The following is a 23,378-nucleotide window of genomic DNA, read 5'->3' as shown; positions in this document are numbered from 1 at the left end:
TTACAAGTCAAAATTGTGCATAAAGTTTCAATAGGTGAATTTGAATGAAATATCTGTATTTTCACAAATTAAATGCATACAGGAGTTTTTGGGGATACCATTTTTCTCAAACTCCATTTATTTATCATTTAGAGAAAGGCACATGTGAATGGTGGAGGGGGGCACATAATATGTGCTGATGGTATAGTAATTGTATAGTAATTGTGCTCTATTGAGGAAGCCCTCCACTCCAATTCTTTTATCAAATGAAACAAATACAACTCTTTCCCCTTTACAAAATGGTCCAAGTAAAAACATAGAAATTTGCAACACCCTTCCATTTTACTTTACTAAGTATGCAATGTATAACACCTGCAAATCTACTGTACACACATATGGAAACTGAAGAATATTAATCAGAAGCTCCACCAGCGAACAACAGCCACACATCCTTGTCATATTTTAGGTGACGATCAGCACATTAAGGCACTTTGCAATGTTTCATGATGTTTCAGCCAACTGTAAAAAAACAACAAAAAACAGATGTTTTATTGTTCCCTTGGGTCATGAACCTGTTCATGTTTAAATTGATTCAAATTATTATTTAATTATTTTACTCATCCTCACCATAGGCACTTTAACCTTCAATTGCAACTTCAGTAGCTCCCAGACATCCATTGATGGCATCCACAGTTAGGCCACCAGTCACTGCCAAGTCCTATGTAAATGAGAAACAACATTCACTAAAAGAAATACTATTTGTTGGTTGGGTGGTGGTGGTAACATTGTATTTTATACAACAAAAAAAAAAAAAACGATTATAAAAAGATATGCTGAGGGAAAAATACCTTTATGGTTTCAGTTTCTACTTGTGGCATAAATTCATCTTGAGCCTGAAATGTATAAATATAATTTCACTGTCAAATTTTATAGTCAGAGAAGACTAAAATACAAAAGGCTTCAAATTATGTTTATCAGCAATTTAGAATCATTGCATTCCTTTGAATAGAACTGGAGCTCATTAGGAAAATTCTCTCCTCTAACATTCACATTTTTTAAACTTTCATCCTACATGCACACTACCATTCAAATGTTTGGGGCCAGTAAAACTTTTTTATTATTTTTTTAAAGAAATTAATACTTTTATTCATCAAGGATTATTGGTGGGAATCACAGGGTACCTCATGATACGATACACGTTAAATGGCTCATGATATGGATAATATCATGCTACAGCAATTCTGCGATAATCAATATATTGCTAGACAATCCTATAATGATACGCCACGATCTGTCTAACTATGAAAACAAAAAAGCCTGTGAAAAGATGAAGTGCAGGTTTTCCAGACTTTGGAATTAAACGTAGCAATTAAATGTCCGCCATCCCGTTAAAAAACTATTTTTCTTAGGCTAGTTAAAGGCACAATCTGTAAGATTTTTGGATTAAAATATCCAAACACCACTAGAACAATGTTTATATATTTTGTTGACTTGTGTACTTACATTATCCCAGATGTTTCAAAGAATGTTTATATCCAGAGAAATAAGCAATTTTAACCAGGACATGGACCGTGTCCGTGTTTCGCCTATCAGTGACGTCATACGTACCTGCCTTACTCGATTTCCGGTTTTATTTTGTAGAAACCATGGAAACACCAATGACACTTTAATATATTATATGTTTTATTAGACAAGGGAACAATTGTTTGGATACATTTATAGACAGAAAACGAATTATTGTACAGTAATACAGCATTTTCTCCATCATACAATAGAATTGAAAATGAATTGCATGCCATTAAGCAACACAAACCATCCAGCATTTATTATTATGATATTCTAATATCGATCTAGCTTACTGCAATGTGCTTACAGCAGTGTCTCATAATTTTCAACACACTCAAATGTATCTAATATGATAAAACAGTGCTGCGTTACCCCACATACGTTTGACCCGAAAAGACGGAAGCGGCGACTGTGGCATTATAAAAGCTCCACTGCTGTCGTGATGTGTGTCACGCTCTCATTAGCAATCACTCCAGCGACCTTGTTCAGCTCCCACAGCACTCGGCCATGCTCTGCTTCATACTACAGTAATGTTAATAATCTCATCCATGAACATGATTTCTGCCCGTTCCAGATTCTTTTTCCACCGGCTGTGAGGTGAAGACGACATCTCACAAGATTCCGCGCTCAATCTCGGTGTCATCAAGCTACGCCTTTGTTTTGAATAGGCGACCTCTAGCAGCGAAAAACTACATATTGTGCCTTTAACTTATGTCAGGTTTCCCTCATTCATGTGTTGAGCGTCACCTCCAGGAGCCATGATGTAGCGACACTGAAAGCAAGAAATCTATTTAGAGCGCCTTATTTTATTAATTAAAATATCAATAGCGTATCGGTTCTCGTATCGCACGGAGAAGGACACTGATATATTGCCCTATCGATATTTTGTCCCACTGATCAAAAGTGACAGTAAAGAAATATTGTCACAGAAGATTTCTATTTCATATAAATGCTGTTCTTTTGAACTATTACTTAAAGAATTCTGCAACTAAAACTATCACTGGTTCCCAAAAAATATTAAAGGTGCCCTGCCACACGTATTTCATTACTTTTATGGTAATTTCTGAAGTTCTACCATGGACTCTGTAACATTTTTTTGTGGAAAAAAATGCCTTGGTTACCTTGTTTCAAGCCATTCTAGCATGGCTAGAAATCCTGCAGGAAGACTCGATTTGTCCCAGTTCTCATTAATATTCAACGCTCTAAGCTGCTTTACTCTGATTGGCTGACAGCTAGCCAAAGAGAGCCTGGCTACCAGCATCCTTTACCCAGCGCAACAAGGAACATGTGCATTGTTGAAGTTCTATTCGTGCATAGCGCACAAGCCAGATGATGTACGAAAACTGTCACTGAGGTAGACGAATTCTGTGGCTGGGGTCTCAACTGGGTGAGCTCATGAATAGTAATGAGCTCGGGCAACACCACGTCAGACTGACCAGCTTTTGTAATTGGCCTGGTTTCTCCACTTATTTCTTTTCAGTGCCTAGAGCTGACAGCGGAGGTAGCAGTTCATTTTCACATTCACGACATAACGTCTCGGTTACGTATGTAACCCTCGTTCCCTGAGGAGGGAACGGAGACGTACGTTAGTGACTAACGAATGGGGGTTTCGCTTAGAAGCCTATCATCTTCGAGAATTCAACAGCGCCCAATGGCAGTGCCAATGCCACGGGCATGCGGAATTTGCATGCGTAACTCCGCCCCACCCTGTGGGTATATAAGGAAGTACGCTGGCAACATCGCATTATGTTACTGCTGCAGGAGCCAAGACTGAACTCCGCATACCAGCAACACAGCTGACGTGGCAAAGGAAACGTACGTCTCCGTTCCCTCCTCAGGGAACGAGGGTTACATACGTAACCGAGACGTTCCCTTTCGTTCAGTCACTACGACATACGTTAGTGACTAACGAATGGGGGTTCCAATACAACAACGCCACTCAGCTGTCATCCAGTGCCCTGCGTAAGTGTGAGTACCCTGTCGTAAGACTAGTACGGACGAAGGACTCCCACTTATCACAGGATTACCAAGGTACACTGGGAAGCATATCCCAGTGAGGGAATGCCAAGATGCCTACCCGTGGGGAGGACTTAGAGAATACACATATGACCCGCTAAGGGCTGCATATGGAAGATCTCTAGGGTACCAGCCGAAGGTGGATTTTTAACCCTAGGGGCGGCAGGGACTTGCCAAGGGAAAGACACCTGCTCGCTGAGGAGGCTTACGGTGGAAATACTCGTGTGGGGGTCGCCGGAGGGGAACCATGCACACGGAGCACCTGGCCGGACATGAGGGTCTGGGCTCGAAAGGGCAGACTGAACTGATGTCGGCGTAAGCAGTGCTGGAGGAGCTCAGGGCTCTCGGGGAGCTCACCTGAGGGAAAATATCGCACGTATCCAGTCCTTGGAGTGGAATGGCGAGCAAGCGAAGACACCTGAGCCTGGCCCATTACCGGCCACCCGTAGGAGCGAGTACATAGTCGGACACTGGCTCCACTCGGAGATTGTAGAATCTGGCGAATGTGTTGGGTGTCGCCCAGCCTGCAGCTCTGCAGATGTCTGTTAGCGAGGCGCCATGCGCTAGAGCCCAAGAGGAGGCCACACTCCGGGTGGAGTGTGCCCTCACACCAAGGGGACATGGTCGACCTTGCTGCTGGTAAGCCAAAACAATGGTGTCCACTATCCAGTGAGACAACCTCTGCTTTGAGAGAGCACTTCCCTTCCGCTCTCCACCATAACAGACAAAGAGCTGGTCTGAGGTCCTGAAACATCGCGTACTGTCTACATAGGCGCGGAGAGCGCGTACTGGACAGAGCAATGCCAAGGCTGGGTCTGCCTCCTCCAAAGGCAGCGCTTGCAGGTTCACCACCTGATCTCGGAACGGAGTGGTGGGAACCTTGGGCACATATCCGGGCTGGGGTCTCAGGATCACGTGAGAGTTAGCCGGCCCGAACTCAAGGCACGCTTCGTCAACCGAAAATGCTTGCAGGTCCCCGACCCTCTTAAGCGAGGCCAATGCGGTCAGCAGAGCCGTCTTCATAGACAAGAACTTAATCTCAGCCGACCGCAAAGGCTCAAAGGGAGGCCTCTGCAGAGCACTTAAGACTACTGAGAGGTCCCAAGAGGGAACGAGAGGAGAGCGAGGAGGATTCAGTCTCCTCGCCCCCCTCAGGAACCTGATGATCAGGTCGTGCTGACTTACCTTTTTGTCTCCCAGGAGATCGTGGTAGGCAGATATTGCGGCCATGTACACTTAAGGGTGGAAGGAGACAGCCTTCGTCCCACCCCCTCCTGGAGAAACGAAGCACAGACCCGATCGGGCATTTCCAGGGGTCTTCCTGGCGGGAAGAGCACCATGTGACGAAGAGGTCCCACTTCAACGCATAGAGGTGTCGTGTAGACTCTGCCCTAGCGGAAGTGATGGTAGCGACCACCGCAGGTGGAGGGCTACTCAAACCAGCCGCGTCCCGTCCAGAAGCCACACGTGGAGCTTCCAGAACGCTGGACGCGGGTGCCAAGGGGTGCCCCGTCTCTGAGTGAGAAGGTCTTGACTCAGAGGAATAGGCCAGGGAGGGGCTGTCGCAAGGAGTAGCAGTTCTGAGAACCAGGTCCGGCCGTGCCAACGGGGCGACCAACATGACCTGCTCCTTGTCCTCCCTGATCTTGCACAGTACCTGTGCGAGAAGGCTCACTGGGGGAAACGCATAATTGCGTAGCCCCGACGACCAGCTGTGCGCCAGTGCATCCGTGCCGACCATAGGTCAGGGAATAATACAGGGAGCAATGGGAAGAGTCCTGGGAGGCAACAGGACTACCTGTGCGTCGCCGAACCGTTCCCATATCAGCTGGACCGTCTGGGGATGGAGTCTCCATTCTCCAGGAAGTGGCTGAAGCCGTGAGAGCTCGTCGGCTGCACGGTTCAGGACTCCCAGGATCTGGACAGCATGAAGGGACCTCAGATGCTTCTGACTCCATAAAACGAGATGGCGGGCGAGTTGAGACATACGGCGGGAGCGTAGACCGCCCTGGAGGTTGATGTACGCTACTACGGCCGTGTTGTCTGTCCTGACTAGTACATGTTGACCCTTCAGCAACGCTCGGAAGCGGTGCAGGGCGAACCGTACTGCCAGTAACTCGAGGGAATTGACATGCAGAAGGCGCTGGGGTCCTGTCCAGGAGCCCGCGGCTGCTTGTCCATTGCACATGGCACCCCAGCCCGTGGATGATGCATCTGTTGATACAACAAGATGCCTGGAAACTCTTTCTAAGGACACACCGGTCCGTAGAAACTTGAGGTTCGACCACGGGGTGAGAGTCTGTAAGCAGGCCTGAGTCACTTGTACCCGGAGCGTGCCAGACCGCCATGCCCATCTCGGGACTCGATCGCGTAGCCAGTGCTGAAGCGGTCTCATATGTAGCAATCCGAGCGGCGTCACCGCGGCTGCAGATGCCATATGCCCCAGGAACCTCTGAAATAGCTTCAGTGGGACCGCATTCCCGCCCTCGATTTGACGAAGGCAAGTCAGCAGAGACTATGGGTGTACTCACACTAGCCAGTTTGAACCGTGCCCGAGTGCGTTTGACCACCAAAGCGCGGTTCGTTTGACTAGTGTGAGTGATCCGAACCGTGCTCGGGCGCGGCTCGATTAGCCGGCCCTGGCCCGCTTGGAAGAGGTGGGCCAGAGCACGGTTCAGTTGGACTCGGGCGCGGTTCGCATGCAGTGTGAGCGCTAACCGTGCTGGAGCACGGAACAGCTGCGTGCTACTATCAACATTACAACAGCAAACACCAAACTATTACTACTTGGATACACTTTTCAATTAATTCAATAATATTTAGGTTTATAATGGTTCTGGTTTTCACCTTATTGATGAACATGAATTGAAGTTTGCGGGTAAAGCTGCAAATTCCTCCGTCAAAGTCAGCTGCCTCCGTAATAATCTTCTGATATGTGCAGTGCAATCAAGTGAAAATCGCTGCGCGGCATAAATTATAAATGTATTAGGCAGTCTATTAGCGAAAGCGCTTTTCTTCCTGTCTTCTTCAAAACAAAAAGTTGCATCGTGAATGACTTAAGCGTGCTCCGGCCCGGTACGTTAAGTGCAATGTGAGTGCAGGCCAGCGGGGGAGTGGGGAGGGGGGACAATCGCGCTCGAGCACGGTACAAGGCAATTGTGCCTAGCGTGAGTACACCCTATGTGCGCGCTCGCTGGTAAGCAGCACGCACCTGCGACCGAGTTGGAAACCACACTGAGAAAGGAGATCCTCTGCACGCGGCAGAGTCGCTCCTCTCCCAGTCGACCCGAAGGCCCAGACGGGCTAAGTGCCGGAGCACTTGGACTCTGTGTCCGCAGACCTGCTTACGAGAGTGACCCAGTATGAGCCAGTCATCGAAGTAGTTCAGGATGCGAACCCCGTGCTGCCGAGTGGCACAAGGGCTGCCTCGATAGACTACGTAGTGTCACGAGGGGACAGAGCTGCCTGAATGGGGGGACTGCGTACTGAATGTCCGCCCCTCGAAGCAAACCGTAGGAACGGCCCGCGTCGAGGAAGGAGACATGAAGTAAGCGTCCTTCAGGTCGATCGCTGCAACCAATCTACCGGACGAACGCGTCCAAAGAGGCGTTCGCTACCGACATCCTGAACGGAAGCCTGAGAAGGATCGGTTCAAGTGGGTAGATCCAGGATTGGCCATAACCCACCGGTTTCCTAGGGTACAATGAAGCAAGGGCTGAGAAGCCGGACTTCAATTCGGCTGGAGGGACAGGCTCGATCGCACCCTTCGCCAGTAGGGTGACAACCTCCGCACGTATGACAGGGGATAGGCCCCATCATAGCGGGCGGCCTCCCCAGCGCGGGGAGGAACCTGCGCGAACTGAATCGCGTAGCCGCGCCTGACGGTCTTCGCGACCCAGCGGAACAGTCCCGGAAGCTGAAGCTAGACTCCCAGGAACTGCACCAGCGGGGTCAATCGGACCACAGACGTACCCAGGGTGGGGCAGCGAGGCAGCGTTACCGGCCCGGACATGGGAGGCTGTTGGGCGTCCCGGTGCGGGGGCACGGTTAACTGCTGCGTCCTGACAGAGGAGACCAGGGAAGGACGCACGTTCCACTGGGGTCTGCTCTGAGAGGAGGCTGGCGAGAGAGAGGGACGAGAGTGGCGCGGCCCGGAGGCGGCACACACTGCCATCACCGGTCTCTGGATCCTCAGAGACAGGAACATGAGTTCTTTCCAAGCGCTGCTAGCCCGAGGGCCAGCAGCAGAAGGATTTTCCCCCGGCCCTCCACCGGGGGAAGGAGAGGCCCTGCTACCATCCCCTGGAAAGAACTGGAACCCATCTCTGAATTGTCCACCTCCAGCCTAGCGTTTTAGCCAGGCTGAGGAGCGGACTGGGCGACATCCTGCAACCACCTCCACGGCGCGGCCCGGAGAAGGCTGCTGCTGGGGCCGGACGGGAGGAGGGAGGGCGCCCTCGGCGGCGAGCGGACTGAGGCGACCCCCCCATATCACCAGGTAAGGCCAGGAAATTCTCCCGGACCACAGCTGTGGACATCGCCCGACCGAGGGAGCGTGTGGCCACCTTCACCACCCAGAGGGCGGGATCAGTGGCGGCACGCAGCTTAACAAAGAGCCCTGGGTCAGCTCCACCCTTGTGCATGTGCAAAGGGGCGGCGGCCTACCCCATAGCACTGCAGGACCACGCCACCGAAGTAGACGAGCCCACAGGCTTAGGGAGGGTGCTTAGGACAGCCACACCACGTCAAAGCCCTCTGTGGACACCGTAGTGCGCAACAGAGTTGTTTAACAGTGGGGAGGGGGCCCCAGTGTACCCTAGGCCGCGGCCCCATCAAGGGCAGAGAAGGCGGAGGAGGCCACCAAACGGTCACGGGAAGCACAGGGACTTCCAGGACCGCGTGATCTCCTCATGCACCTCGGGAGCGAAAGGCATTGGGGGCGGGGTCCAACAGCTGTCGGGTGCCGCCCACAAAAACCGATCGCGCAACCACGAGCACTCGCGACTGGGCGGAGTTCCACACCGGCGAGAGGCTCGCGGCTGCCCGAGATAACATGGCTATCAACTCTAGGTCAGATCAGGCAGTGCTGACACACCCGGAGGCGCAGCACAACCTAATCGTCATCCCCAAAGGATCTAGCCCACCTTGGGATGCGGCGATCGACATCTCGCCGCTATCTGGAGTGTGAACGAAACGAACGAGGCGTCAGAGACGGGCCGCTGTTTCAGTCCAGCACTCGCGGGAAGCGATGTGCGAGAGGGGGGCGTGGCCCGAGGAATGATCGTCGGGGTTCTTAAACCACGCACCGCCCTCAGGTCACCCTGGCCACCAGCCAAAGTACCACCTCTCTCAGAGACGGTAGATTGGGGTGTGGCAGAGGGGACTCTCTCTCCTTGCGGAGATCACTGAGTCTCGACAGCGACATCGCGATGGTCACGATGGGAACATGACACATCCACAATCACTGCCAGAACGTGCTGAAGCCCAAACACGTCAAGCAGTGAATGTGCCCATAGACAGCAACGGAGATCGATCGCACCCGGAAGTGCACGGGCGAACCGTCTTGAAAAAGACGTGCCACGCGCAAGCTCTTTTTGTGAGAGGAAAGCTCTGCAGAGTGCCGAAGCGCCCAGGGAAAACACACACAGCTGTTGCAGATCACTGCACAGATCAGCAGGCAGGCAATGCGAGATCGCTGGAATGCGCCGTCACACCAACACCCTGGAGAACCGCTCGTCTCGAAGACTGAAGAGAGGACTTCAGAATTCAGGCTTGTAGGAGTGAAGAGATGCTCTTGGCTCCAAGCTGAAACATAATGCGATGTTGCCAGCGTACTTCTTTATATACCCACAGGGTGGGGCGGAGTTACGCATGCAAATTCCGCATGCCCATGGCATTGGCACTGCCATTGGGCGCTGTTGAATTCTCGAAGATGATAGGCTTCTAAGCGAAACCCCCATTCGTTAGTCACTAACGTACGTCGTAGTGACTGAACGAAAGGGAACACAAACACATATGGACCTAACATATTTAAAAAAAATACAAGTAAAAACGGTTTTGTGTGGCAGGGCAACTTTAAGTAGCACAACCACTTTCAACATGGCTATGTGCTAATAATAAGAAATGATTACGTTTCTTGAGCAGCAAATCAGCATATTTGAATGATCGTTCATTAACACTGATCATTGACACTGAAGACTGCAAAAAAAATGAACTTTCACTGTTGTTAGTTGCACTCAAATCATCCTTGTTCACATTACTTAAACTCATGTAACTAAATGTACTTAGATTTACTGAGTTGTTTCTACTAAAAATGAGTATTGTCAGCTTTACTTAATAAGTGTTTGTTCGGTCAAATTAACATTGCTGAGTGAAACGAACAAACTGGGCAGTGGATCTGTAGTTTCCAGCATGCTTTGCAAGGGACTGCATTAGGAGAGTAAATTTAGGGATTAAAGTGTTACTTGATCTTTTTCAGTAAAGGGAAAGATGTTGTTAGTTTATGTTAGTGTTATGTGCAGTTATGTTGGACATTTAAAGGAGTTTCTGTAATTTTGTGGTTACCATTATGCAGAAGAGTGGTGCCTGTGTTTAGGCTGTGGCCACTCATACACTCATGTATTGGATGGACTTCCTGTTTTCAATTAAGTTATTTTTGAATTTTGTTTCTAATAATATGCTTCTTGTTATATTTAATAGTGTTCCACTTAGACTTGTAGAGCAAGTAGTTAATTTAATAAGGTAAATTAAATCAATAAATGTGTTCACCTACCATAATAAACTTTTATAAATTTAACATAACATTATTAAGTAAACTGCACATATAAATATTATGTAACAGCAACAAATTCAAATGGTTTGTATTTACTTAAAGACATTTTGTCAGCTTTACTTGACTTTCTTTTGTTCTAAATTGTTATTTGTAAAAATGACTCAATATAGTTGTGTGGAACCACTTGACGCTGCTTTTTTAAGTAAATTCAACAAATTATTTTTTTGGAGCGTAATGATGCTGAAAATTCAGCTTTGCCATCACAGGAATAAATTACATTTTTAAATATATACAAATTTAAAACAGTTTTTCTAAATTGTAATAATATTTCCCAATAATTCTTTTTTTACTTAGAACAATCTTACTGACCCCAATCTGTATGTGTGTGTGTGTGTGTGTGTGTGTGTGTGTGTGTGTGTGTGTGTAGTCATGTTAACCATTTTATAAATTAAAAGCTCACTTGTATAATCTCTTTTGCTACAGGCACAGGCAGAGGCTCAGCAGCTGGAATCGTTTCTGCCAGTGTCTCTGATGGAACCTCGGGGGCATTTGTTGTTGTTTCAGGAATCTATGGAAAAAGGACATATTTTCTATTTGAATCCATCTAAGTAGCTAATAGGATTTAATGCCTGATGTGCACATTGTAGGTGTGTCTGCTTTCTCAGTCCAACTTCTCACCTGTTCCTCTGCAACAGTTGTGGCAACAGCAAGGACTGACTCGTTCACAACACATTCTTCAGCGATGGGGTCACTAGTGGACTCGACTGAAGGCTTCAGCATGTGAAAACCCGAGGGCAAAAGACCACGTTTAAAATTAAACTTCAATCTAAAAGGATTCTGAACAGAAATGCTTGAGATGATCCCACAAAAGGAGCTAATAAAAATGTGTTTTATACCGTAGGTTCCTCCAATGGGACTGTCTGCTGCTGCTCTGGCTCTGGTTCCACTAAAGCTTCTGTAGGTACAACAGCTTCCTGATAAAAGGATAAAAGGAACGCATGTTATTTCCCTTGGCATGCATTGCAAATGTTATTGAAGCGAATTCTTCATCACTACAAAGGAACATTTTACTTTCTGGATAGTTCACACAAAAATAAAAAATCTGGCATTATTATTCATTCTCATGTTGTTCCAAACCTGTATGAGTGACTTTCTTGTGCAGAACACAAAATAAGATATTCTGAAGAATGTTTCAGAAGAAAAGTGGTCAATGTGGTCCAAAACAACATACGTCCCCTTTGACTTTCACTTTATGTTCCACAAAAGAAAGACAGTTATACAGATATGACTTTTTTGTTTCAAATTAAGATATTTTGTAGAATGTTTTAGCTGCATATTGTCCATACATTGAAAGTCAGTGTGGTCCAAAACAAGCCCCTATGCAGACAAAAACACTGAGACACATCTGTGTTTATGTTCCATAGAAGAAAGAAAGTGTTTTTGTCTTGTTCTCCAGTAGAAATATCTAATTGGGTAAGAAAATGAACTTAATTCAAAGGTAAAACAAGATTATTTTTCTGACCCCATATATTTTTTTCTTGTTTTAAGCAAAAACTCACTTAATTTTGAAACATTTGATATAGAAAATAATTTTGTGTCATCTTGCTTCTTAAGTGAATGCATCTTTGTTTAAGAAAGGCCTGTTCACACCAAGAACAATTATAATATTAATATATAAATATAATATATTAGGCTATAGCTAGTTATTTTAGTCTATAAAGTTTTAAATATGAATATTTTTCTTCAGAAGGTCTTTATTAACCCCCCGGAGCCGCGTGGAGCACTTTTATGATGGAAAGATGCACTTTTATGGACTTCAAAAATGACCCAACAATTCACTGCCATTTTAAAGCTTGGAAGAGCCAGGACATTTTTAATATAACTCCGGTTTTATTTGTCGGAAAGAAGAATGTCATATACACCTAGGATGACTTGATGGTGAGTAAATCATGGGCTAATTTTCATTTTTGGGTGAATTAACCATTTAAATAACATTACAAGTAATGTCAGAAAGATATCATCTCAGCTGTTGTTCATAAATACCAGTAATGATGTTGTACAATGAAGAAGTTGTCACGTCGCCCGAAAACGAGTCATCAGTGTCCCAATGTGTAGTGAGTCAGCATCCTTTACTGTCCTTACCAGTGCCCTGAATTCGTGATATACTGATTCACGAGCTCAGGAGATAAGGAACTGATTGATGCACCTATTGTTTCCAACGTTATAGTTGTTGTGTGGACATATATTATATTTAGAATTTTTTTTAGAACTATATCTTTATCATTATCGTTATAGTTATCGTCCTTGGTGTGAATGGGCCTTTAGATATTTGTACTGGAAAACAAGACAAAAATAATGAGTAAGAAGTGTAGTGTGTTTAGAGCGACATTCAGCCGGCCACCAGAGGGAGGCCTCTCCTGAATACTAATCATGTACCATTTCCTCTATGCATACTTCCAGTTTGTCATTAAAGCCTTGCCTTACCTGCATTCAGTGTGAAGTATTGCCAGTTTTTCCACTGCCTTGCAGAGTGTTTTCATTGCCTGCTGTTTTGATACTCGTTTCATGACCATTGTGCCTTTTTTGTAGCTTCTTTTTAATTTTTGTTCTGTTTTGTTGTTCCTCATGTTACTGGACTTTTGCCTGCCTCATGTCTGCTATGTTTGTTAAATAAACTTCCCGCACATGCATTCTGAAACCGCCTCCACAAGCAGTTCCTCACAGAATTTTCAATATTTTTGGAAAAATGAAGACCGCTACATTCAAAACAAAAGAACGTACCACTGGAATCTTTTCTGGTTCTGGCTCTGGCTCTGGCTTTGCATGTACTTCCTGTAGGAAAGGAGGGGAAATCATATTAAAAAAATCCTATTTGCTAGCACTAGTTATTTTAGTGTGACTTAAAAACATAGACCGAACTGTCCAAGGGAATGAAAAAAGAATGGGAAGAGTGAGGCTCATGTCATGCCCAATTATCCAAACAAGTGCACAGAACGGACAGGACAAAGTCACCTGTTGTGCATGCAAAAACACTCATGCAAAGAGTCCATTGCAATGTGCCATGAAGATGTATTGTGTCAGGCACCTCCGTGACTTCTGCGACTCTGTGGACTTCAACAGGCTCAGTTTCGACAGTTATGGCTTCGGCTTCGATGGCAGGCTCTCCCAGGACCCCGACAACATGCCCGTCGACTTCCACTGCGGCGTTGACAACAGACTCAACTTCGGTTACTACGATTTCTGTCACAGTTTCAACTGCAGCAACAGTTTCAGCTGTAGTCACTGGCACCTCTGGCACTGGCACCTCTTCCACAGGATCCTTAGCAGGAAGCTCAGCTTCAACTTCACGCTGGGTGTCAACCGTCTCGACGAGTTGAGCTAAAACATGCGTCTGTACCAGAACATCATATAAAGACAAGAAAACATGCAATACATAATGTACAAACAAGCACAATGGTCACATGTTTACAGTTCCTAGGCTTTAAATGTTACAATACATCGAGGTTTTACACTATCATTCAAAAGGAATTTTTTTTACGGAGTGTCTTATTTACACCAAGTGCAAATAGCGTGCTATTCGCACTAGCTCCACCTAACAATGCCTAGACAGGAAAAACAAGACAAAAAATAAGGGGCGTATTTCAACATTTTAAAGATCTAGGGTTTGACGTGATCGCCCTAGTTCAAATCTGCCTTTTGCAGAGCTCACTCTTCCATCTTTTCCTATCACATCGGAAAGGCATTTACTTTCAATACAAATTAAGAAAATGTTCTAAAAATGGAAATAAAGTGCCTAACGAAATGTTTAATAGTAATAAAAGCATTTATTGGGTAGGGTTAGGGATAGGTGTAAGGAGGGCTTTTATTGTCCCTTTAAGGCGGCATCCATTTAATAATTTTAATAAATAGCCTATATGTTATTATTGCACCCTGTTTATGTACTGAGGTCCAAATAGTATGTTTCTGACAAAATAAAGTATAAATTGCATGTCATTACTATTTACACATATTGCAAAGAACTACTTTTACATGGTGTAAATAGAATATATCACTAGTGAATAGCATCTACAGCTATTTGCACTTGGTATTTACACTTGGCTGCCTTATTTTAAACAGTCTCTTATGCTTACTAAGACTACATTTATGTAAAGAAAAACTGCGAAAACAGTAATATTGTGAAATATTATGGTTTAACATGACCTAAAAGGCCTATTTTATCCATATGTTAATTTGGTGCTTAAGAAACAATTCTTATTGTTGTTTATTTTATTTGAAATCTATTTTTTGTATCAATCTAAAAGTATTAACTGTTTCTTTTGATCAATTTAACAGATTCTTGCTGAATAAAATATTTATTTACTTAAAATAAAAATCTTACTGACCCCAAACGGTAGCTTGTGTAAGACAATTTATTGAACACAACAGAAATGTATTTTGCATAGCACTTCAATCTTTGAAGCATTTCTATTGATTTAATATTTATTTTAAAAAAGGAACCTTTTAATTTTGCTTTGTGGTAGTGGTATAGTATGAAATCAATATATACTTATATTTACCTCTGTGGTTACAGATGTAGTGTCCTCAAACTGGATCTGCGAATAGCATGTTTTGAAAAGGTCATAGTTTAAAAAAAAGAAGATGAAATTCCTTTGGTAAATTCCTTTAAAACCTTCAACATTTTTTAATTTCTTACCCAATACAAAGCCTCATATATGTCTGCATTCTATATGCAATATTTGTGTAAAGCTAGTCTCTTTGTTAGTAAAAAAGAAAAAGTTGGGGTTAATAAGTTTTCTTTACACCTCATAAAGCAAAGTTATGAGAAAAAGCACATAAATCCACCCTGAAAGGTAAGGTGTGGCGCTGGAGGCCTGGTAATTAGGAAAAACACCTTTACCAGCCCATTAGTGTATATGGCCAAAGGCAAGGGTGTTGATAGATATACAGTGGTGAATTGCTGAGGACTGATGGGATATAGCATATTACCATACCTCAGATTCTGCAGGGATGGATGCAGGCTCATCTATAGATGATATGGCCTGAAAAAGACAGAAAAGCACAAAATGTAAAGATTTATTGTCTGCATTAAAGTATCTTAAACTATAATACCAATGATGATAATAACTTTACACATTTTGCAATGTCAGTTCCACCATGCCAACAAGACTCTCTCTAACCAAAATTAGGTTTAGACAAAGTAACACTACCATATGGGATCATTTGCAATGCTAAATGTTAATTATGCATGTTCATTGCAGAGCAAAGTGTAGCATATGAGTACAACATATGTCGTGTTGTTGAAATATTGAGTAAGATTTAATATTGATGCACTCTACTTTACTTTGCCAGTTTCTTCACAGAGTACAGAACATTTTAAAGTACATGGCCTTTTCACAGCACTTCCAAAAGTGCCCCAAACTCCCCCTGTGGGAGCGATACAAAATCTTCCAGAGCTAATTTAAGAAACAAAGTGTGCCAGACTGTTCTGAGGACGTCCACTGTTTTGATTTGAAAACGTATGCAAAAGTACAGTGCATGTATATATGGAAACCAATTTCCAATAAGAAAAAAAGTCATGCTTTGGTAAATCATAATCATGACATAATAAAGGCATATTTATGACATAAAAGTCTAAACTATGAAATAAATGGCATACTTATGGCATAAAAGTATAATCTCATAATTATGAGATACTAAGTCATATTTATGACATAAAAATTCATAATTTAGACTTTTTTATGTCATAATTATGACTTTTTAACAAAGCATGATTTTTTTCCCCCCTTGTATGGCTTTCATACCTAGCGTACGGAAATTAAAGCTGCACTATGTAACTTTTCCATCCACTAGAGGTCGCCTATTCAAAACAAAGGTGTAGTTTAATGACGCCACATTTGAGCGCAGAATCTTGGGACATGTGGTCTTTACCTCACAGCCGGTGGAAAAGAATCGGGATAGGACTCGGGCAGAAATCATGTTCATGGATGTGATTATTAACGTTACTGTAGTATGAAGCAGAGCAGGGCCGAGTGTTGTGGAGCTGAGCAAGGCCGCTGGAGCGATTGTTAATAAGAAGAGCGCAACACACGCCTCGCGAGCAGCGGGACTTTTATTATGACATAGTCCCCGGTGGGACTTTTATTATGCCATAGTCACCAGCGCCACTTCCGCTTTTCCGGTCATGAGTATGAGGTAACGCAGCTCTGTTTATCATATTAGATACATCTGAGTGTGTTGAAAATTATGTTACTCTGTGCGTTCGCTCGGCGGCTGCTATGACACTTGTTGCACATTGCAGTAAGAGTAAAGCGTTTCTGCAAAATAAACCAGAAACCGAGGGTAACGCCATCGACAGGCGACTCCCTCACACGTCCTGGTTCCTTGGGTAAAATAGCAATTTTCTCACAATTTACAAATAGTTGGAAACATTTGGGATATTGTAAGTACTCAACTGAACAAAATATATAACACTGGCCTAGTGGTTTTTGGATATTTTACTGAAAAAAAATAACATAGTGCACCTTCAAGTTTATCTTTTCGGTGGACCTCACTTAAAGTGGAACTTCGCCGATTTTCTATCCGCTTTGTATTGTTACAATGTTGGAAGTATATGTAAATAAACAATATTTAATTGCTCTTTGTGTTACCTGGACTGAGAAATTCACGTTTATAAGTCAGCAAAAATCTGACCTGGGTGACGCAAAACTCCAGGGCTTTCATGAAAAGCTACGGATTATACTTCTGCATTTTTTAATCCCCATCCACAGACAGTCGGATTGACAAAGTTATTGTAAGGGTAGGTTTATCACTGAAAATTGTATAGTACTCTGTCTACTCTTAAAACAGCATTATAGTATAATGGAACACAATGGCAACAGTTTCTTGTACGCGTTTTGCTTCGGGTGGTTGGGTGGAACCGACAGAACGGCAGTTTCTGTCCATTTCCCCCCCCCCTCCGTTTTGGCATAAAACACTGTGTTTATAGTCATCCAGTTTTTCCATTGTGGCGTTCTTTCCTTTTTTATGATTCTTTGCAGCCTTTAGCCACTGCTACAACATGCTGGATCCTTCAAACATGCCATGTGCATTATGGGTGTTGAAGTTTTCCTACCTATTTGGCAAAAGGGAAGACAACAGCTTTTTTTCTCTGTTTTCTCTAGTCAGCACCAATTTTTTTCAGCCTTTATACTGTATATACAAGTTTTATTGAAAGCCCCTTTTGCCATCGGTGAAGTACCCCTTTAAGGTTGTAATGAGACTTTCTAAAATTGTAGAACTACTATGAGCAAAAATGGATGAAAATGAATGCATTTGTGCAATTATTTCAATGACATCACAAACATTTAATTCAGGCACAAAGTGTTCTATATAGTTTCATATATTTCACATATGATATATTTCACATAAACATAAAGAGAAATAGAGCACTGTGTATTAACGAAAACTAAATAAAAACTTAAAGGAAATATAAAATAAAAACTGAAAAGGAAATAAATGCACTAATACATAACTAAATGCAAGTGAGTAATGTATTTTTGTTCAGTTTCATGCCTAAAAAAACTAAAATACATAACTCACTTGCATTACATATAACTCGCATGCATTACGCATGAAAATGCCACTAGACATACACTAGAAAATAACACTAGACTCGTAAATGTTTTACGCCATTAACATCAAAATATACAAGTTGGCATATTAACTCTGGCAGCCCTAAAATACAAAAAAAAAAATAGAAAACGATGAAAAAAAATAAAGCACAGTGACGGAGTGAAAACTAAAACTAAATTAGATTAATAAAACTGAAATAAACTCAAAACTGATAACCATGGTAAAGCATTACAAAATTCTGTTTAATGTATGCTCACATCATAGATTCTCCATCTGCAGAATGACATTTAACTTAAAAGTATTGTGTAAACCACACAAAGACTTACACAGTAACACACAACTGTTGTCACAAAGATTGTTGTTAAAAGAGACAAAGGAGATTCTGTTGGCCACCACGCCAACTCAGAACTGAGCATGTGCATGTGGGTATAAATGAGCCCTCAGTTCGTTATCTGCTTCACATTCTCTTTCTTCAATTGATTAAACAACAATTAAACAAAACAATGCCAATTATTAATAACTAAAATAAAAAAAAAACGTTTATACAGTTCTAATTTTACCAGGCAATCCCTACACTCAATTTTAACAACAAGCAAAGTCAAACGTGTCACAACCCCTCATTAGCATGCATGACTAGGCCATGTACCCAACCTAGTAAGCACATTCCACATCTCCACCCACCTATGAGCATTCAGAAAAATTCATTAAAACTTTAAGCTCCTCCTCCACAATGTTTAACACACCAGCCAACGCAACGCCTACAAAGTGAAAGAAGGAGGGGGGGGGGGGGGTGCACAGACAGTACAAAACGTTCTTTCTCCATCAGCTAAACCCTTTAAACTAACCTTCATCCATTGAGGTGGGAGCTCACCTGCGTTTCCACAGAGACATCCAGCAAGTCAGCGGGCTCCCGAGGGCCTCGAAGCCAACTCAGAATGAGCCCCATGGCGACACAGACCTGACACTCCAGTAAAAACTCAACCCTCAACCTGACACTCTGCAAGGGTATGTGTCTTTCTCACTCGCCCTGCCTCTTGCCACTCTCAGTGTGTGGATGTCCAACCCAAGCACTTGTGTGCTGAGCTCACAGGAAAAGAAGGGTGGGCTTTAAGGGCTTGGCTTCTCTTCAAAAAACAGGAGGGAGGGTGAGGCACAGGAGGTTGAGGAGTGACTATATTATGTTATCATTTGGGGGGGGGGAGAACAGACATCTTCTGATGTCACACTTCTCACATGAGCCATCACAGATGCAACACAGAAAGTAGAGACATGTTAAGCAGAACATGCTTAACTTAGAAGTAAACATGTTGAAAATGCACTTTAAAAGAATTGATTTAATACATAAAACATATTAATATAATTGTGTATTTAATTTATATATAGAATAATATAATTTAAAATAAAACAATAAAATGTATGCGACCAACTTGAAGCTGTTGCAAAATCTGCATGGGGAAATCTTTTACCCCCATGCGAAATTCCTGATCGGGTGGATTCCTATTGAAACGACTGGATTTTGTTCACGAAAATTCACAGAACAACTCTAAATGTGGCCGCACCTTTACGCTCAGTAAGCAATAGTTGGTACAAATACTTTATCATCATTCCACTCAGCGCTATTACTTTCCGGGGTTTCAATAGTTGAATCGGGTTCCCTTGTCCCCTGCATTTGAAACTACAATCGCTTTACAGCCCCCTTCGCTCCGCCTCCCCCCAAGCCTGGGCCCAGGATAAAAGGTCCGGTTTTCCCCCCTTATCAGCGGCCCTGCTCACATACAGAGTCTCTACAGGCACAGTATGTGTGGATGTCTAATCTCAAATATTCAACACAGGCCACCAGATAAAATCCTACTGCTGTTCAATGAGAACACGTTTAAAAACTGTTCCTAAAAAGGGTGCAACATTCAGGAAAGCTTGAGCTATCGTTTTCAATAAAAAAGCAGTTTGGCTCCAGGCATGATGTACACAATGTTCACTTACTAAAACATTAAACTCCCACATTGCATATGTGACCACACCCCCATCTTAGATCCTGGCTACAAGAAGCCATTACTGTCAAGCCCATACTTTCATATTGGTCACAACCGTATGATGAATTAGACTCGAGTCCACTGGAATGATTGCTAATTCTTACAAATTTCTGTGTGCACTCGATAATTATCAAATACCTCAAAAAAGGCGGTTCACATTACCTCTACTACTGGAACGGTGACACTTGCATCTTCCTCAATCACAGCTTGCACTTCTACAGGGGGTTCCACTAGGCTTTGTTCTTGGTCCTCTGCAGGTTTCACCACTTCGTCTTTGACAGCCTCCGTTACTGGGACCTCTAACACGACCGGTTCTGCAGGAGGAACTTCAGCGGGAACATCAACTGGAGCGGTCACTGCCAGGGGAATTGGAACCCAAACAGGACACTTTGGAGGTTGAGCAAATGGAACCCGTGCAGGAACTGGGGCAGAGACAGCACACACTCCTGTGGCTCCCTTTCCAAAGGAGGAATACTGATCCTCCAGGACCCTTCTCTGGGCCTGCTGCTCAAAACAAATGAAAGAATGAGAAATAGTTCTGAAATGGATTTGAAATCAGAACTTTTTTTTTATTTTTTATCTTTATTTCAGTTGACCACATAATGGTATTAGACAGGGTTTAACGACTTCACTGAGAGCTTACATAAGTTAACAAAAGTTGGCCGTCTAATGGCAAAAAATGGCTGAATACAATTGATTCAGACATGTCTAGTCAAGCGAGTTGGAAGAGTCAGCACCCCTCAGAGCTCTGGATTGGGGCTAAACAGAACAGACAAAAATGCTAATCACATCATAATGGAACCATAATCACATTATAATCACACTCACAGCTTCATTATCCAAAAGCAGGGGCTGGCCTGTGCGGTTTACATAGACCTCAAAAGAATTTAAGCTCTCATTGTGCACGTATGGGGTGTACAGTTGCCAGCACAGTTAAGGCCAAATTACGCAACCATGTGTGAAGATCAGCATCAGCACTGACAAAGCCAAATCAGGCAAAACCTGGGCCCACGTCCACGAAACAGGCCAGCATAACAGAATAAAGGGTCTGGCGTTTGGGGGAACAGAGGAGGTAGTTAGGATTGGAAGGTTGTTCATTCTTACACAAACATTTAGTTAATTGGCTCTGGCAGCTGACTTTAAAAAGATGTTTCTCCTGTTTTGAAGTGCTGGTAAGCAGCAAACAGAGTGTTGGAATGCGCTCACCCCCCAGTACTCACCATTTCTTATTTTACCGGGATGATTAGAGACAGTGAAATGTGCCCTGTTTAGGACCAGCTGTATCTGGGGGACTTAACAGCTAGAGATAATAGATACCTCTCTATTTCTGTACTTGTGTGAAAGGCAGTCCTGTTGATATGACTGCGTGCCAGGGTTTTGGGACAGCAACTGAGCATTCATCGGGTACATGTTCAGCTAAGCAGAATGAAAAGGGTGCGATTTTAATGATATGCACTTAAAAAAACTGCTGTAAAATTCAAACAAAGAGTCCAGTGTTCAGATGCGCAAACTGTGTGTATTTCATTATGTCACTGCTGGTCACAGAGGACAAATATGTCTTAGAGTGGTGAGGCATGGTCAATACTGTGCAACATTCCTTTGCGATGACAGAATTTAGACTAAATCACTTGCAAAAATGCCCTTATTAAAAATCAATGGACTTATAATGGGACAAAATTGTTATAAACAAAACCAATGGTTGCCAAAGAAAAAAAAATCTGGTGGTATTTGGACCAACTGCCTCTGTAGGAATGTAGCCTCAACCATGTTTAGAATCAACTGGCCTAAGGGATATGCCAAAATCAACAAAGTCCATATTCGTTTTTGGGGGTGGGGTCAAAAGTTAAGATTTGGTTTGTTGCACTGAAAGAACAAAAAAAATGGCCTCAAAACAAACCAATAACAGGCGAAACATACCCATGGAAAATTCAAAAGCAGATATTCTGGTATTATTATCAGGCAAATTGACTGAGTATAAAGTAAAAGGCGAAATAAAGTCAGAAAAATATAATTCTAATACACATAATCCAAGCAACACTTTTTCAGGTCAATGTGTTTATAACAAGTACACCTATTAGTGCAGTAAGCTCTAACCCAGATAGCAAAAAATATCGGCACGGCTTCTATCTATCTATCTATCTATCTATCTATCTATCTATCTATCTATCTATCTATCTATCTATCTATCTATCTATCTATCTATCTATCTATCTATCTATCTATCTATCTATCTATCTATCTATCTGTTATTATAGATAGTTCAAAGTGGGACACACCCCCTACACCGCTCGTGTGCATTTATCAATAGTTCAAATAATCTACTAAAAATAACATAATGTCAGATAAAATGACATTATAAAATTAGTCTGAGAAGAGAAAAGTATAAACCTATATGGCGAGAGTCTAAAGACCAAAAATACATTATGCTACTGTTTATTAAAAAATACTCAAGTAAATCTGTCAGATAAAACTAGAAAACTAAAGAGGTAGGGATCAGTTTGGATGCTATAAAAAATAAAATCATTGTTTGCAGGATACTGAATCTTCATTAAAACAAGCGTGAGAGTAAATGTAGGCTACTCACCACTCTTCTCATTCGGCGCTTGTTCTTCTTTCTCTTGCTAGGCATGTTTACTAAATAGAATATACTGTATGAAAGAATATAAAGTGTATTTCTTCGGTTGCGAAGTGAGGCACTGGATGAAGAGCGGAACCGTCGCCGCTCTTGCAGTCAGATATTACAGCAGTCAGAATCACAATATGGTTCTATTTAAAGGCGCGTTGATGTTTTCATCTCTGTCTGCCTATAGGGGGAAGTCCACGCACCTCGACATCAGTCTTCATGATCATCAGGAGGACATGAAGTAGGCAGACCCCACAGCTCTTTGCAAGGTTGCGTAACATTTTTTTGGCAATTCCGCTCCGACAGCTTACAGTGTCACTTTTAAGCTGCACTTTATTTTTTTGGGGTCCTTGTTACAGTAATTATACATGTTTTAAGTACAAACATAACATATTAAGCATTACATTTTAATGTTAAATTCACTATTGTTTTATATAGAATTGTTCTATAGTCTATGTATAGTATTTAATGCAATTACATCAGAAGAAACTGCAGGCCTAATTAAATTGAAGAAAATTACTTCACTTTTTCCAAGGGAAAATTAATTAAATTATAGTAATTAATTACTCAGTAATGCATGACCCCCTACACTATTGCATGTAATTATGCATAATATATTATTATTATAGTAAGTAACGTGTAACAAGGACACTGTAAAATAAAGGTTATAACACTTTATTTTAAGGTGTCATTGTTACAGTGTAATTATTTTTTAGTACTTAATTGACCACACATGTTACTATAGGGTTAGAGTAGGATTAGGGTTTGGTTGAGGGTTAGT

The 23,378-nt window shown here is 42.9% G+C and overlaps 1 protein-coding gene across 1 annotated transcript; it reads right to left on the bottom strand.

The window, feature by feature from the left end:
- Positions 1 to 95: 95 nt before the first annotated feature.
- Positions 96 to 22,835, bottom strand: LOC307132291 (uncharacterized protein). Its single transcript, XM_079826502.1, has 12 exons — positions 22,559 to 22,835; positions 20,137 to 20,478; positions 15,325 to 15,372; positions 14,890 to 14,925; positions 13,419 to 13,724; positions 13,115 to 13,165; positions 11,230 to 11,307; positions 11,012 to 11,104; positions 10,794 to 10,901; positions 828 to 872; positions 607 to 697; positions 96 to 498 (listed from the first exon to the last, which is right to left on the bottom strand). The coding sequence occupies exons 1-11, from the start codon at positions 22,601 to 22,603 to the stop codon at positions 617 to 619; spliced, it is 1,233 nt and encodes a 410-aa protein (XP_079682628.1). The 5' UTR covers positions 22,604 to 22,835; the 3' UTR covers positions 96 to 498; positions 607 to 616.
- Between the last annotated feature and the right edge of the window lie 543 nt (positions 22,836 to 23,378).

Source organism: Gobio gobio (genome assembly GCF_949357685.1).
Source record: "Gobio gobio genome assembly, chromosome: 10".
Classification (NCBI taxonomy): Eukaryota; Metazoa; Chordata; class Actinopteri; order Cypriniformes; family Gobionidae; genus Gobio; species Gobio gobio.
The sequence above is the reverse complement of the archived record's forward strand: the minus strand, read 5'-3'. Positions and strand labels throughout refer to the sequence as shown.